The sequence below is a fragment of the Astatotilapia calliptera genome, chromosome 3 (assembly GCF_964374335.1).
Source record: "Astatotilapia calliptera chromosome 3, fAstCal68.1, whole genome shotgun sequence".
Classification (NCBI taxonomy): domain Eukaryota; kingdom Metazoa; phylum Chordata; class Actinopteri; order Cichliformes; family Cichlidae; genus Astatotilapia; species Astatotilapia calliptera.
In genome coordinates this window covers 63,908,654-63,923,870 of record NC_137424.1, presented here as the reverse complement: position 1 = coordinate 63,923,870, position 15,217 = coordinate 63,908,654, and the positions used below count along the sequence as shown (strand labels likewise).

General features: G+C 36.5%; 2 protein-coding genes across 2 annotated transcripts; both read left to right on the top strand.

Annotated features, from left to right (window-relative positions):
- The first annotated feature begins 1,689 nt into the window (after nt 1-1,689).
- Nucleotides 1,690-9,636, top strand: fga (fibrinogen alpha chain). Its single transcript, XM_026163162.2, has 8 exons — nt 1,690-1,857; nt 3,562-3,663; nt 4,180-4,363; nt 4,751-4,896; nt 5,672-5,770; nt 6,646-6,807; nt 7,629-8,265; nt 8,714-9,636. The coding sequence occupies exons 1-8, from the start codon at nt 1,705-1,707 to the stop codon at nt 9,412-9,414; spliced, it is 2,184 nt and encodes a 727-aa protein (XP_026018947.2). The 5' UTR covers nt 1,690-1,704; the 3' UTR covers nt 9,415-9,636.
- Nucleotides 9,637-10,124: 488 nt separating this feature from the next.
- On the top strand, nt 10,125-14,984 carry LOC113019437 (fibrinogen alpha chain). The gene is made up of 5 exons (XM_080293816.1): nt 10,125-10,148; nt 11,688-11,809; nt 13,018-13,201; nt 13,306-13,451; nt 13,812-14,984. The coding sequence occupies exons 2-5, from the start codon at nt 11,747-11,749 to the stop codon at nt 14,118-14,120; spliced, it is 702 nt and encodes a 233-aa protein (XP_080149942.1). The 5' UTR covers nt 10,125-10,148; nt 11,688-11,746; the 3' UTR covers nt 14,121-14,984.
- Nucleotides 14,985-15,217: the final 233 nt, after the last annotated feature.

The following is a 15,217-nucleotide window of genomic DNA, read 5'->3' as shown; positions in this document are numbered from 1 at the left end:
TTTCCTATAGTAATTTAGTCTGTCTATACATTTATCAGAATCAGAATACTTCATTAATCCCCAGGGAAATTATGTGGGTTATAGTTGCTCCAGTACAGTAACATTAACAAAAGCAGACTATTTAACAATACAATATGTTAAGATATAAGGAATAGCACAATATATACAAATCACCAAATAATAAATATCCTGGGTTGACAGATGTAGTTATAAATAAATATTAAGAATATTGACAGCAACATTACAGAGTAGAAAAGAGCGTGTGTAAAACGTGCGTAGCTATTGCAGTGTTTACAGTGTGTTTGATGGAGGAGTTGTACAGGGAGATGGCCACAGGCAGGAATGATTTCCTGTGTGATTCAGTGGTGCTTTTTGGTAATCTCAGTCTCCCACTGAACGTGCTCCTGTGACAAGCCAGCATGTCATGAGTGGGTGGGAGGTATTACCCAACATTGTCTTTATCTTGGACAACATCCGCCTCTCCGACACCACCTTAAGGGAATCCAGCTCCATACCCACAACATTACTGCATCACTTTGTTTTTGATTTGATAAATAACCATGTTCCTGGTGTGTATTTAACAGTGTGTGATTCTCCTCATATTTACATATTTATGTACATCTGTTCACAGAAACGGTTATAGCAAAAGACTAATGAGAATTTTAGAAGGACAATTTTAATGGGAAGATAATTGTGATTCGGTTTATTTCCTTTCCTGTTAAGAGAAATAATATCGAAAGCGTTCACGTGTTTATAAAACTGTAAGTAGTTGGCTTAGTGTATCTCCCAAAATACTGTATTGGCACTATGAAACTGCAGTTTCTCATTTTTACTATTACTTTTGTACTGGATCAATAAGTTAGTCTCCTGCTTAACAATCAGTCAAATAAAGCCTTTGAAATAAATGATAAATTTTGCTGTGCACACCCCACAGCAGCCTAGCTGGTAGTTGCTAGCTCTCATCCCCTAGTTCTAGTCATTTAACTGGTTCTGTCCACTCTGTTGGTGTGTTTTTTAATATCGTGGCCTGCTGTGTGGTACTTTTTATGCGCTCCTTTATTCATTAACTTCTACAACAATATTTTACCTTCTGGCCTGTATTTCTCTTTTATATTTGGTGTTAACATACACCTTAACTTGAGAAGCTAAATCATTATTGTTATTTAAAAATGTTATACATTTTATCATTGCATTTTTTTTTACCTGTGTGTCGTTAACTTTTTTATTCTCTGGTATTTTTTTGTGAAGCACTTTGTGATCTTTGTATTGAAAGGTGGTAAATAAATGACATTTTTCTGACGCATGTAATATTAATATGGAGAGATTCATTTATATTTTAATAAAACCCGCGGTAATGCTGTAAAATGGGAGTAAATAGAAACTCTATTCTATCATTTTAAAATCCTCGAATGTTTTTGTTGCCCTTTTCTGATTGAGTTCAGTTGAGTCAATGTTAGTGTCGTTGGTGTTTGTCACTATTTGGTTGGTGTAAAATGTACAGGAACTGACAGGAAATCCTGCTGCAACTGAACTGAGTAGGCAGCATGTTTGACTTTAGTGTGTGTGTGTGTGTGTGTGTGTGTGTGTGTGTGTGTGTGTGTGTGTTTGAATGCATTATTTTTGAGTAAAGATACACACAGTACAACAAACACATCGATTAGAAGCTGTTGCTCAACTCTGATCTGACCTGACCAGTGTTTGCTGATGACTCACCGGTTTGTGAAACTGAACCTGAAGGCTTCAAATGATCAGAGAGCAGCGTTAGAAAATCATTCAGGAACAACTCTTCGCACAGAAACAGGAACGATGGAGCGACTCTGTTTCCTTTTGTGTCTGATATGTGTGTCCTCAACACTGGTGAGTTTCTCTGATGTTTTTAAATAATTTTACAAAGATGTGGCCCTGAAATTTTTTTCTTTGTCATTTTACTGTATACTATGTGTTGTTTAATAAATAACAAGAATAATTATGTATTTACTGATCACACATATGTTTATTATTTACTGATATGAATACATGAACATAGAATTTGGCTGTTCTATTTATAAAGATGTCGAGCACACTGTCTTATCCATTATTTACTCTTTTATTTTACTACCTAAGTTTATTAGATATATTTCTGGTAATTATTATTATTATTATTATTATTGATTTATATGAATATAGTAACAAAAGATTTAGCAGTTGTGGACGTCGGCTTGAGCAGAATGCTGAATACTGATCAATCAAAGAAACAGTCACTATCTTTAGCTGTTTTAAGAATTCAAATAAAGGATGTGTAACTTAGCAGACCTAACAAAACAGAGCTTCATTTATACTTACAGTTTTTATATATATTATTTAAAGCCAGTTATTTAAATACTGCAGACTGATTAACTACCACTGACCTAAAATTTTCGTATGCAACATTTAACCTCCTAAGACCCAAACTTTTCCACGGCATGCATTTTTAATTTCTCTTTGATATTTGAGCATATTGGGGCCAGATGAATGTAAAAACAAAGAATTACCTGATTATTATTTTTTTACCTGATTTTTTTCTCTTAAAAAAATTATAGCCACATATGAGGATATTCATTTAATATTTCGACAGAACAGTAGCAGTTTAATGTCCTCGTAAGTGAATATCAGGCCCATGTAGAGCAAAATTGAGTATTTTGGTCTAAATAACCCAAAATGTGATGTCCACATATGTGGACGTCAGGTAAATGGACTGATTCTTATATGGCGCTTTTCTACTCTCCCAGAGTACTCAAAGCGCTGTATACAACATGCCTCATTCACCCATTCATACAAGCGCTTCTAAACTCAAGTGCAACTAATAAGCATTCACACACATTCACACTCCGATGAACGCATCGGAGGGCAACTTGGGGTTAGTATCTTGCCCAAGGATATTTGGCATGCAGACTGGGGCAGCCAGGAATCAAACCACCAACCTTCCAATCAGTAGTTGATCTGCTCTACCACCTGAGCCACAGCCACCCCAGGGTCCTAGGAGGATGATAAGAAAAATAATTATGTACTAATAACAGTATAAAATTGAGTACATTTCAAAATAAATTTGCAATAAATAAATTTGAAAAGTATTTCTGCTTATATAATTATTGTAATTGTGGATTTTACTTTATAAAAATTATTAATAAAATCTTTATTTGTGGGTAAGAAGCAAACAATTTAAATATTTTTAGTCAGTAATATTATTCCAAAGAAACACCTCCTAATTTGAGCAGTTCAATTGAAATTGGTTATACGTGTTATAATGTACATGTCTGATGTGCAGCATCTGTTTTTAAGATTTTTAGTTAGTTTTATCAAAGAAGTTCAGAATGTATCACCAAGCCTTTAACCAGGGTTTTGTTTAAGTAGGGTTTCATTGTAAAAGTCCTTGTTGTAGACCAAATGGACTAAAATAGCTGCTCTGTCACAAAGACTCTTTGCTTGCAACTATATGTGCATAGTCACCCCTCAAAAATCCATTGTACACCAAGAACAACCAGAGACAATAGCTATGTTTTCTGCCCTAACTAAAACAATGTTGACTTTCTTGTCTTCGTCTAGGCCCAGGTTGATCCCAGGGGAGCTCGTCCAGTGGAGCAGGGCACCAGAAGTGAAAAATGTGCCACTGAGAAGGAATGGCCTTTCTGCACAGACGTTGAATGGGTATGCAGATTCTCTGTTGTCTCTCAGAGCTCAAGCTAGGCAAAGTTCTTATTGACCTCAATTAATGTGTGCAATTTTAAGATTCAATGTTTACAAGAAAGCTGGACTGGTGAAATTCCAGTTTCTGTCAGTGCAAAAGTCTAACTATGTACTTAATCGATAAGATTTCAAAATTATGTCTTAGTGTTTATATATGGTAAAGAGATGCTGCTATAATAAGGGAAGGAAATCTGTCAGCACGAGCCGATTGCAATAATTAATGCTTAAAATGACAGAAATCTATAATAAATGTTATATTGTGAATGACCATGAGGGAGGTCTTTATGGGTAGGTAAAATGGTTAAACTTGTGAAAATACACTACAGAATGTACAATCCGGGCCAGACTGGAGCTTTTGTGCCTCTGGTTGTACTGCCAATTATTAGAATAACCTGTTGTTCTATATTTAAATGACTCTGATTTTCATGTGACACAGAAATAAGGAATAATTATGTCTTCTCTTTGGTCATCCATTAGGGCCCTAAATGTCCATCAGGCTGCAGGATCCAGGGTCTGATGGAGAAATACGATCACAATATGCTGAAGAAGATCGAGAAAATCCGCAGCCTGCTGGATCAAAACAAGGCCAAACATCGCTCCGCTGATACGGTGTCGAAACAGACCTACACCTACTTGAAAGAAAAGCTAACCACTGACGCTGGTTAGTGTGGCTTTGTGCACTTCTTCTGTTTCCCAGTCAAGAGTTTAATGGTTACAGGAACCCAGTCTAGGTGGTTATAGGACACCTGGAAGTTGTTTCACAGTTAAATAAATATCTGCATAAACTGATCAAAAGTGCAACCCTAACAAGCAGCTTTAAAGGTGTACACAGTCATATTTAAAAGATATTTAGCGGAAAGAAATGGGACATGGGAGTGCGCACCAGTTTGTGGAAGCCATCATGTGGTTTTATTCCCAATATTATCTCAATTATTTATATCCAGCAGAACCCTCCCATCTCCGGACAGCTGACAAAATGCATTTAAACAAAAGTAAGAATCAATCCATCCATTTATTAAACTAAACGTTTCCTGTTTTCTTCTACTAGGTGGCGACAACAACTACCTTGAATTGGCTCAGACTCTTCGTCAGAGGATCACAGACATGAAGATTAAAATCGACAAACAGATGACTGTACTGGCAGCCCTGAGGGATCAGGTCAAAGACCAGGTCACAGAGATGCAGAGACTGGAGGTATACCAAGCCAGCACAGTCAAAAATACATGTTTGCATAAAAAACATGACAAGAACATCCTTAAAAGTATTTACAAATGCACTAGAGAAGAAAGAATTTAAAGTACTGAGGATAGTTGACTATGCAAAAATATTGAAATGCCTGTAACCAACAGTAGTGAAGCCACAGGTTTCAGAAGTCTAGAAGAAAGAAAATAAGAACATTTTAAAAAGCACTTAGCCAGCGCCAAATCACAACAACAGTCACCTCTAGTTGCTTTATGCTGTAAGGTAAAGACCTTAGAATAATACAGAGAAAACTCCAACAATCCGTTGAACCCTTAAAGCAAGCCCTTGGCGACAGTAGGAAGGAAGAACTCCCTTTTAACAGGAAGAAACAGCAGAACCAAGTTCAGGGAGGGACATCCATCTGCCGTGACCAGTTGGGGGTGAGGGAAAGAAGGCAGGACACAATAAATCAACATAAATCAGTATAATAAATATCTACACATGGATATATTCAGATTTGTACTGCGAATGTAGCTCAACTTCTGACAAAACTCTGAATATTAATTAATCAAAAGGTCCGATTAACTAAAGTAAAATCTTTTTATGGCACCTGTGTAACAGTGAGAAGCAGTAAAATATTGTTTTTTATTGTAAAGATATGTTACAATGGCAGAGTGAATTTGTTCACATATATTTAAAACTACCACTTTTTTTACAAGTTACTTTTACAATTTTTTTTTACTCTTGGGTTTCACATTTTTTTTAAAAACTTGATCTCCTCTTTCAGGTGGATATTGATATTAAGCTTCGTTCCTGCAAAGGATCCTGTGGAGGCTACTCTGAGTACCAAGTGGACACGGAAAGCTATGTCACCTTGAATAAACAGGTGAGAATTCAAGCGACCACATCTATCCACCCAGTTAAGGGTGAATAAATTAAAAACAAGCTCATTAAATTGCCAATCAGCAGAGTGAGTCAATAAATAACTAATTGTGGGGTTTGCATACAGTGAAACACCAGCTATCTCGAGTAATCTGCTGTTTTAAATACATTTTAAGTCCAAGTAATTTCACCTCTCACAATTTCTTAGGTTTTTGCATATCTGTCCCATTTTATTGACCACTAGAGATAACCTTGGAAAAAACTTCCTATTTTTAAATGGAAAAAGAAGTATTTTTAAAAGCTACCCAAACCTACATGGCTCTATGCAGAACTGTAATTGCCCCCAAAACTTAATAACTTGTGCCACCCTTGACATGAAGAACTTAAATAATTTGCTATAACTGTCAATGAGTCTTCACAGTTTTCACCCATTTGCAGTTTGCCATTACTTTTGTCACCAAAATAAAGTTATTACTTTACATCTGTTAAAAGTGGTTTAAAGTTTAAAGGGTTGCGGGTCGGACTCAAACTCGGGTCGGCCACTCTAATCATACAGGATTTGGTCACCTGCTCATCCCACCAAGCCAAAACATGAGAATAAATAGTGAGAAATACACTATTTTAAGATAACATTGGAAATAAAACAACCAAAAAGAAAGTTTTTATTGGCTGTTTTTTGAAAGGTAATAAATTCAAAGATACAGAAAAAGTTATATTTGTTAAAAAGTCAAAATATTTAGTTGTGACCATTTTTATATTCAATTTTTTCAGAATTAATAAAAAGATATTTTTGTGTAAGATTTGTGTTTGTCATTCTTCTGACAATTGAATTTTTCCCAACATTAGGTTGTGAACTTCTCTTTCTGTCTGTCTTTCCAGGTCCAGCAGTTAGACTCCCAGGCACCCCAGAATGTCGAGACTGTGGGGACGCTGTACGTGATGAAGAGCAGGCCGCTAAGGGATATGGTTGTGGATAGCAACTTCAAATCCGGGGCCGTTGAAGGAGCAGCAGGACAGCAGACTGCAGACAAGTTCCCTGATGTAAGAGAGCCGTCACATTTAGATTTCATCTCTTAAAAAGCATTACGTTGCTGGTAACTTTTCAGGTTTAGAGGTATATTCAAAAATAACTATTATTATGGCGTTTTCATGTACTTCAAATGGAAATCTTACAATAGGAGAGAGATAAGGCCAAAATTGCCTTTAGTTGACATTCTCCTGAAAGCTAAGCGCCTCATTTCTAAAACTATGCATCTTTACCATGTGGCTAAAATGTTAATCTTAACTCTAAGCGGTAATGCAGTGATTGATGAAAATCTTAAGTAAATGCTTCCCATTGTTTACATCTTGCACCAGTGAGCTAGTGTTTGATTGTTTTATGCTACTTTGGAGCACTTTTTGTCCCCTTGGATTGCCCACTAGTGGAGTTCTAAGACCCAGAGGAAGCAGACATATCAAATTTTGATATCAACTGACATTTGTTATTGACAGTTTAGTCTTTTTAAAACGTTTGACAGCATTTAGTTCAATTCAATTTAATTTTAAATACCCTAAAATTTGATTCCTTTTGGTTTGTGGTTCTTATTTGGTTAACTGTACTGTATGTTTGGAAACTTTAGGCTTTTATGTTACACAAACATTTATTGGGAATTGTTATGGCACCATGAAAAAAATGTCAGGGACTTCTCAAGCAAGAAGCAGCTATTGAGTTACTGACCTTCCGGAAGTTGGAAACCATTCTCCCTCTTGAGCAGGATCTATCATTTCATCAAATTCTGTTAATATTGCTCTATATTTGTATAAAAAAGTACTTTCACTGAACCAATATTCCTTAAGAGTTTTTTTCTCTTTTCTTTTTCTAGGTGAGGACTGTCCATTTGGTCCTGGAAGAGGAAGGCTCTAGCTCATCCCCAGCAACTGTTTCCAAGGTCCCAGGTACTTCCTTCTCTTCGTCTACATCCTCATCCTCCTCATCTTCATCGTCCACCTCTTCCACATCATCTAGATCAATCACTGAGATTAGTGGTCGTGGCGACGCGGACACGTTTGGTTTGGGTGGAGGGTCGCATAGCCTCGGCCAACCCAGTACAAGTCATGTGTCCACCAAAACCATCACCTGCACCAAGAGAACCCGAACAACTGTGGTTCATACAAGCGATGGGCCAGTGGAAAGGACAGAGGAGGTGATAGAAGGAGGACCCGGATGCCAGGTGACAGGAGACTTCACCAAGGGTGGGATAAGCTCCTTGTTCCCCTCTCTCAGCCATACATCTTCATCCTCTTCTACTGGCTCCACCAAGACCGTACATCTCAGCAGCACTAAGGGCAGCGTCTCTGGAAATACCAAAACTGGGTTTAGCGATCCATTCGACTCTGATGTCGGGCTCGACCTTGGCGCGTTTCTGACTGACAATACAGAAGATGATGTTCCTGATTTTCACGCCAGGAGTGTGAAGGTCACATCACGAATCGAACGCCAGGCGGATTATGTAGGAAAAGGTACTGAAACTGACCTGGAGTAAAATATACAAAGCCAAGAAGAAAATGATTAGCTAGATAGCATGCATTAGCATCAGATAGCTTGCTAGCTAGCCCTATGTACCAAAATGATAAGTGAATACAGCATTTTTTGTTGTTTGTTTCTGGAGTTTAAATATTTTAAGATTTCCCATATAATACATTTGATAAAAACATATTTCTCATTGATAGTTTACCAATCAACAAATTCCTGATTAGCGATTAACCAAACTCTCCAAAAATCCTGCAAATATCACCACCCACATCCGTCCTGCTAGCCACAGACTTATTTGCCACAAAAGAGTGTTTAACATAGAGATCAGGAGACGAAGAATCGACTGCCAGCAAGTTTAGCTTTTGTCGATGAAGTGTCCATTTTAGCCAGTCCACGCTAACTCGCGGTTTGCGGTATGCCCCTCTCTGTTTACAGATTGCGTTGAAATCTACCAGAACCATCTGAATGGGGAAACAAATGGCCTGTTTAAGATCAAACCTGGCGGCACCGACTCTGAGGCAGTAGTGGATGTTTACTGCCAGCAGGAGGGTATTATGGGAGGGTGGTTGTTAGTCCAGCAGCGAGAGAGTGGTGCACTCAGCTTCAACCACAGCTGGGTTGAATACCGCAATGGGTTTGGATCAGTGGACACTCAGGGCAAAGGCGAGTTTTGGTTAGGCAACCATAACCTCCACTTGCTAAGTAATGAAAGTGAGACTATGCTGAAAGTTGAACTAGAGGACTGGGAAGGTGCTGTAGCCAGTGCAGAGTACACTATACGGGTAGGATCAGAGGCGGAGGGGTACCCGCTGCATGTCTCCACATACAGCGGGGATGCTGGGGATGCTCTATTAATGCCAAAAGCATCTGATTTATCCCACAACGGAATGAAATTCAGCACCTTCGACAAAGATAACGATAGATCGGAGCATAATTGTGCAGAGATTTATGGGGGTGGGTGGTGGTACAACAACTGCCAGTCAGCTAATTTAAACGGTATTTATTATAAAGGCACATATGACCCCAAAACAAACATCCCACATGGAACCGAGAATGGAGTTGTGTGGGTGACATACAAACCAGCAAATTACAGCCTGAAAACTGTTCGGATGTTTATCCGACCAACTGCTTTTTAACTTGAAAAAACAGGTGAATAGATAACAACCAGAGGACAAAAACCAAAGGTAGAATCAATCTATCTGTGCAATAAGTACTTTCTGTTTGTGAGCATGCTGTGTAAACAGTATTGATTCTTTTGTTAGCACTACCAGTCCAATGTTCTTGCAGTGACCCAATGTTTTTCGTGTTTCTCAACCACTGAACTCTGCTCAATCAATAAAGACTCAGTCTTCACTTTACTCACTGTGGTTTGTGTTCTCATTTCCCGCTAAATAAATAACTTGAATTTAATCTTATTGACTTGAATTGAAACTTAAAGATAGAAAATATGTACAAAATCTATCAAAATATTAAACCACATGGTTGCAGAGTAATAAACCACATGTAAAATAACTGGGTATTAGGAGTATTTATATGGTCTTATAGACTGTATGTATAACTGGCACTCACTTTGCTATTAATATTTTAAAAATAAAGCGCAATTTAAGGATATATTATTTCATAATGTGAGTAATACAAAATATATGTTAAAATATTCTGAATGGGTATATCTAGTTTGTAGTGTCAAAGATTGCCGCTGAAAAGTAAAGCAGTTAACCATGCTAAGTCATTCTGTGTTTGATGAATTGTATTTATTGTTATGTTGTCTTCCTTCCTTCTTAGAGTTGCTGGGTTGATGATGACGTGTTAGCACACATAACATGCAAATTGAACTCCGCGCAAGAAGTAGCCAAAGCAAGTATTGTCGAATGTGTGTACACAAGGAACTGGTGACAAAAAGTTCTTACACAATATGATATAGTGCAAGAAATACTACTACTACTAATGGTAATAATAATTCAAAACTTTAAAAATTTATATGTGCATTGCTGAATTTAGGCATCAAAACAACAGGAACTACATAAAGATTACAAGATTAAAAAACATGAATGTGAAAACATGAAAACAAGATAGTGATTAAGTATTATTACCGAAAATAAGAAAAAGTATTCAGAAGGCATTAAAATGTTATGCACAAGTCATTCTATAAAGGAGATCTGAGTATCCCTTTGTTTTAAACCCTGAAACTTATAACAGTATCACATTCTTTGATCTGTGCTTCAAAATACTGAGTTAAGAGTCCTCAGATTTCTAAAGGAACAAAGTCGTTGTTTTCATTTAAAAGAAATAACAAAAAATCTCACATATAGATGACCTAATACATTTATTAGGCTGTCACTTAATGTATTTTTTTTTGTTAAATTCAATTCAGTTCAGTTTTATTTATATATAATATATATATAACACCAAATAACACAGCAGTTGCCTCAAGGCACTTCACATTGTAAGGTAAAGCTGTCCTAAATTAAAAGTATTTATAATAACGAGAATCTTTAATGGTTAATCCATCAGTCTGTGCAAACTCTAATCAAAATTATATTTCTAATGCTAAAATATAACTATTATTATCCATCATTTTTAAAATGCATTTTATTATTTATTAAAATGTATTTTTTACCATATAATAAAGCGCATCTTTAGATTATGATTAAGATGCCAGACAGCAGTTATTTTACTTACGAACATGAACAAAAAAAAAAAAAAATGGTTCTTCAATGTCAGTTAATTCGTTTTTGTTCAGTGTGAAAGCTCAAATTTCAGTATAAAAATGGCACATTCAGTTTATTTGCCTATAAATAACAATTAAATGAGACATACAACTGTAAAAGTTACCAAGGCACTCTTAGGATACAATTTATTTGAATTGATTTAAATGAAAATATGCTTTGAGTGCTCTAAGAGAGTAGAAAAGCTCTCTATAAAAATCAACTATTTAAATACCAACTGTGACTAGCAATACCTGTGATACTGTATATAACCCATAGAGGGCATTAAAAATAAAAGCACCAATGTGGTCTAGCGCAGATTAGTATGCAACATAACAACAGGATCTACATAAAGATTACATTTTAACTGTAACATCCTTGTGTTTTTTATGTAATAAGTTTTTATGGTCATTGTTTTTATCTCTGGCCTGGTGATAAGGACATTGGAAAGTTATCTTTTATGCTTTTTATCCATAGAGCCCATTTTCACCTCACAGTTTCATAACTATTATTGATTTTGTGCTTGTTTTTCATGTGGAAATGTTAAATAACAACCCCGAAGTTACTGATCTTTGTACAGTCCACAAGTTCCATCAGTGACACAAAATAAACACAAGAAAGTGCACGCAAATCACATTTCGTTTGTACTGTCCTATTTGAATTAGAGCACAGTTGAAGGTGGACTTTTTTTTCCCTCTCTGCAGTGTGTATCAGGTTCAAACAGCAGAATGAAGATGGCCGACCGTCCCCCAGTGCAACCCAGATGTACAGGAAGCAGCAATGTGAAGCAAAACTAGAGACCCCGCTGTGTTTAGATGATGACTGGGTAAGAAGCATACAAGCACATAAATACCACTCTATTGATGAGTACTATAAAGAAAATCATTTGCTAGTTTAAACCATTGTAATATCAGGATGTGAAAATAATTTGAGTTTCTTGAGCTTAAATTAAAAGAAATTCACAGAAAACATGAGGGAAACCAACTTAAGTGCTCTCTTTGAGAGGAAGAGGGCACTTGGGTTTTGGTGTCCAGTACTCTTGACCACCACATGTCAGCTTTAGCCAAAGGTGACCAGCCATACTGAAAGAGGTCACTATGTTAGAAAACCAGCAAACCAGCATTTATTGACTTGCTCAGTCTCATAAACCAATAGGCAGAAAATCACCTTACACAAGCAGCCACCTTTAGCTGAAGTGCAAAGCGCACAGATGACATCTACAAAAACTTTGAATTGAATCCAGGATTTGCTCTTGATAACTGGTAGAATTTAAACATTTTCAGTCGACTTACGTATTATTACACAATTGCTTGAAAACTTAAACTAGCACACCTAAAGTACTTTTTATCTTGCTTTTATTTGTCAGGGATCGCAATCTAAAATACATCAGTCAAAAGGTTTAAGCTGTTTAAGCAGTAACTACATCTGTTCTGATCCTTCCCTGTTTGAGATCAGTGGGGTTATCATTACAGTTACACATCCTAGAATAAAAACAAAACACCCCCTCTTCTTCCCAAAAAAGGACATAACCACATTAACCATTAAGCCAGTTAATTTGAGAAAAATGTCAATAATGAAATTGTTTCAATCAATTCCAGTTTATTTTATCTGTAACCCATGCACTGACACACATCCAACAGCTGGCAAGATGTAGACTAAATTTCAAAGTTGGTAAAGAATTTGGAAAGATTTCTTTAACGTTTCAATTTTTTCTTTGTAATCTGTCTTAAAATAAATAGTTACTCGTGAACTAAGTGTTATCAGTATAATTCATGAATACTCTGGCACCACTGATAACAATTGATTGTTATGAAGGACAGTCCTACAACATGGCTTAATTAGCAGTTGTCTAATTATTTGAATTATTTCAACCCAGCACCGTGCTACCACTTTACTAGCATTACTCTGAAAAATCTAAAACGCAAAGTGTAAATAAGATGGGTTTTTTTTGTTGTTATGATGCATGATAACTCAGAATGACCTGTTACTATGATGCACTGCCAACCTGACCTGTTCTCTTGTCCTTCTCCAAAGTTTTCTAAATGCCCGTCTGGCTGCAGACTCCAAGGTTTGATCTCACAGATGGAAAACAAAGTGGAAAGAAAACTGCGGGAGGTGTGTAAAACAGCAGAGATGTATGAAGATGCAACAGAGAAGTCCATGACTACAATGACTCACATATACAACTTTAACCGGCGAGTCATCATCAACAGATACAGTTAAGACTCTTTGGGGATGTTTGGATTTGTGGTTTTGGATAATATAATTAGTAAATACTTACTAAAGTAATGCTGAGTTACTAATGCAGAATTTCATCTCTAGTGTTTAAGCTGAAATTTGTGGAACAAGCAGAAGAATTGGGCAGAAATTTCACAACGCTACAGAAACGATCAAGCAGTCTGTTCCAACAGATAAAAAAACTGATTAGCAAACTGCAGAAACAGACAGAGGAGCTATATCGAACAGAGGTAAGACATAAACAAATACTATTGATTGGTCGATTGTGCAATTGTTTGACTGTATTTACATTTAAGACTTGTTGATTACCTTATTCTTCTGACACTGATTGCTGCAATGTTTTAAATTAATGCCCTAAAACATTTTATTTTATATTTGACACGTTAAACAACTCAGTGTAGTTAGTATTAATGGAATGCCATTTCATAAATGGCGTTATTGTCCTCTATTGCAAAGAAACACATTTCAGACAACTTATGTTCAACCTGATACATTTATATTTTTTGTAATACTTTTTCTTACTTTGTTTTTTGTTCTTTATGGTGTTTGTTGCTTGAATAACTGCTTATTCAACTTGTTTTTGTTGCCAGGTGGACATTGACATGAAGCTACGAGCCTGTCGCGGGTCTTGCCAGTCTGTGCTGCCATTTGAAATTGATCATCCCGACTATCACATCCTTCGAACTCACATGGAAGACATGGACAAGACTCTAAACAGAAGAGCCAAAGCACGTTTACCTCCTGCAGGCACCCCACATATTAAGCTCCAGCCTATAGACATAGTCCCAGAACCAGCTGAAGGATACAAGACGATCCCGACAGTCCAGAAAGAACTACTGACCCAATTTGAGGACATTGAACAGAATCAGATCATTTTGGAGGAGCTACTGGAGGAGTGACAGGATGTAAATGATCACAATCATGTAGAAAGGTTTAATTAAATATGGGGCTGACAGAAAACAAGGAAGCACATTGTAATCTTGTTACTTAAATAACCATTATTTTGTTTCATCTGCAAAGTTTAGCTATCGTTTCAGTTTATATTTGGATCAGCAATGTGAGTAGTTTGTGGGCTAGTCTTTTCCATATTTTTCGGTGGTATGTCATTTGAATAGATGAGATAACATGAAGAATAACTCTGATTTATGACATGCTGTTTTACAGTTCAATCCAGGGGGATTTTTGATTAAAAACAATAGGGGAAAAAAGCCTTTTGGTGAATTTTAATATAGTTAAACTACTAACGTTAATGATGCAGTCTGTGTTCTGCTGGGAAACTTTGAGTCAAGGTATTAGTGGATGTTACTGTGACATCTCCCTAAACACACCCACAGTACACTCCCACTTTTGGCAGTGGAACTGCCTTAGAGCATCTGCTTTGTCAGGCAAGAGAATACACCCCACAAGCAAAAGCTAGCTTGTGTTATTACATTGAAGAGGTGGACTGTGCTTTTTTCAAAGGATGATGGGAGTAGACAGTATTACTAATTCTGTGCCTTATCAATGCATCTTTTAAACCTGAGAAATTCTCCTGTTACCTCCATTCATTATCCAGACAATGCACTCCTGTTTGGTCATCTGTTATTTACCTCACAAACTCCATGATTAGGCAATAAAACTATTACTTTACCCTCGCTGTGCAGTCATTGCTTTATGCAACTTACTAAATTTTATTTGTGTAAGTGAAAATGCTGTCTGAATGGTTACAAGTTGCTATCCATTGTATCCTTATTCTGTTTTATTAAATAGTTTCTGATAACCAATTTTGTTTTATATTTATGTTTACTTGAGTTTACTGGATGACTGGATATCATCCCTGTCAATTATAATCAAAACTTTAAACTCCAAAACTTGCAAAAAATTAAATAATCAATGGTTTTACATTTAATTCATTGTCACATAAACCCTTTAATAGTTTTCTTGGTATGCAGCAAAAATGAGCAGATGATTCCAGTGGTGCCAGATTTGTCTTATTTATGTCACAGAAGTGCTCATA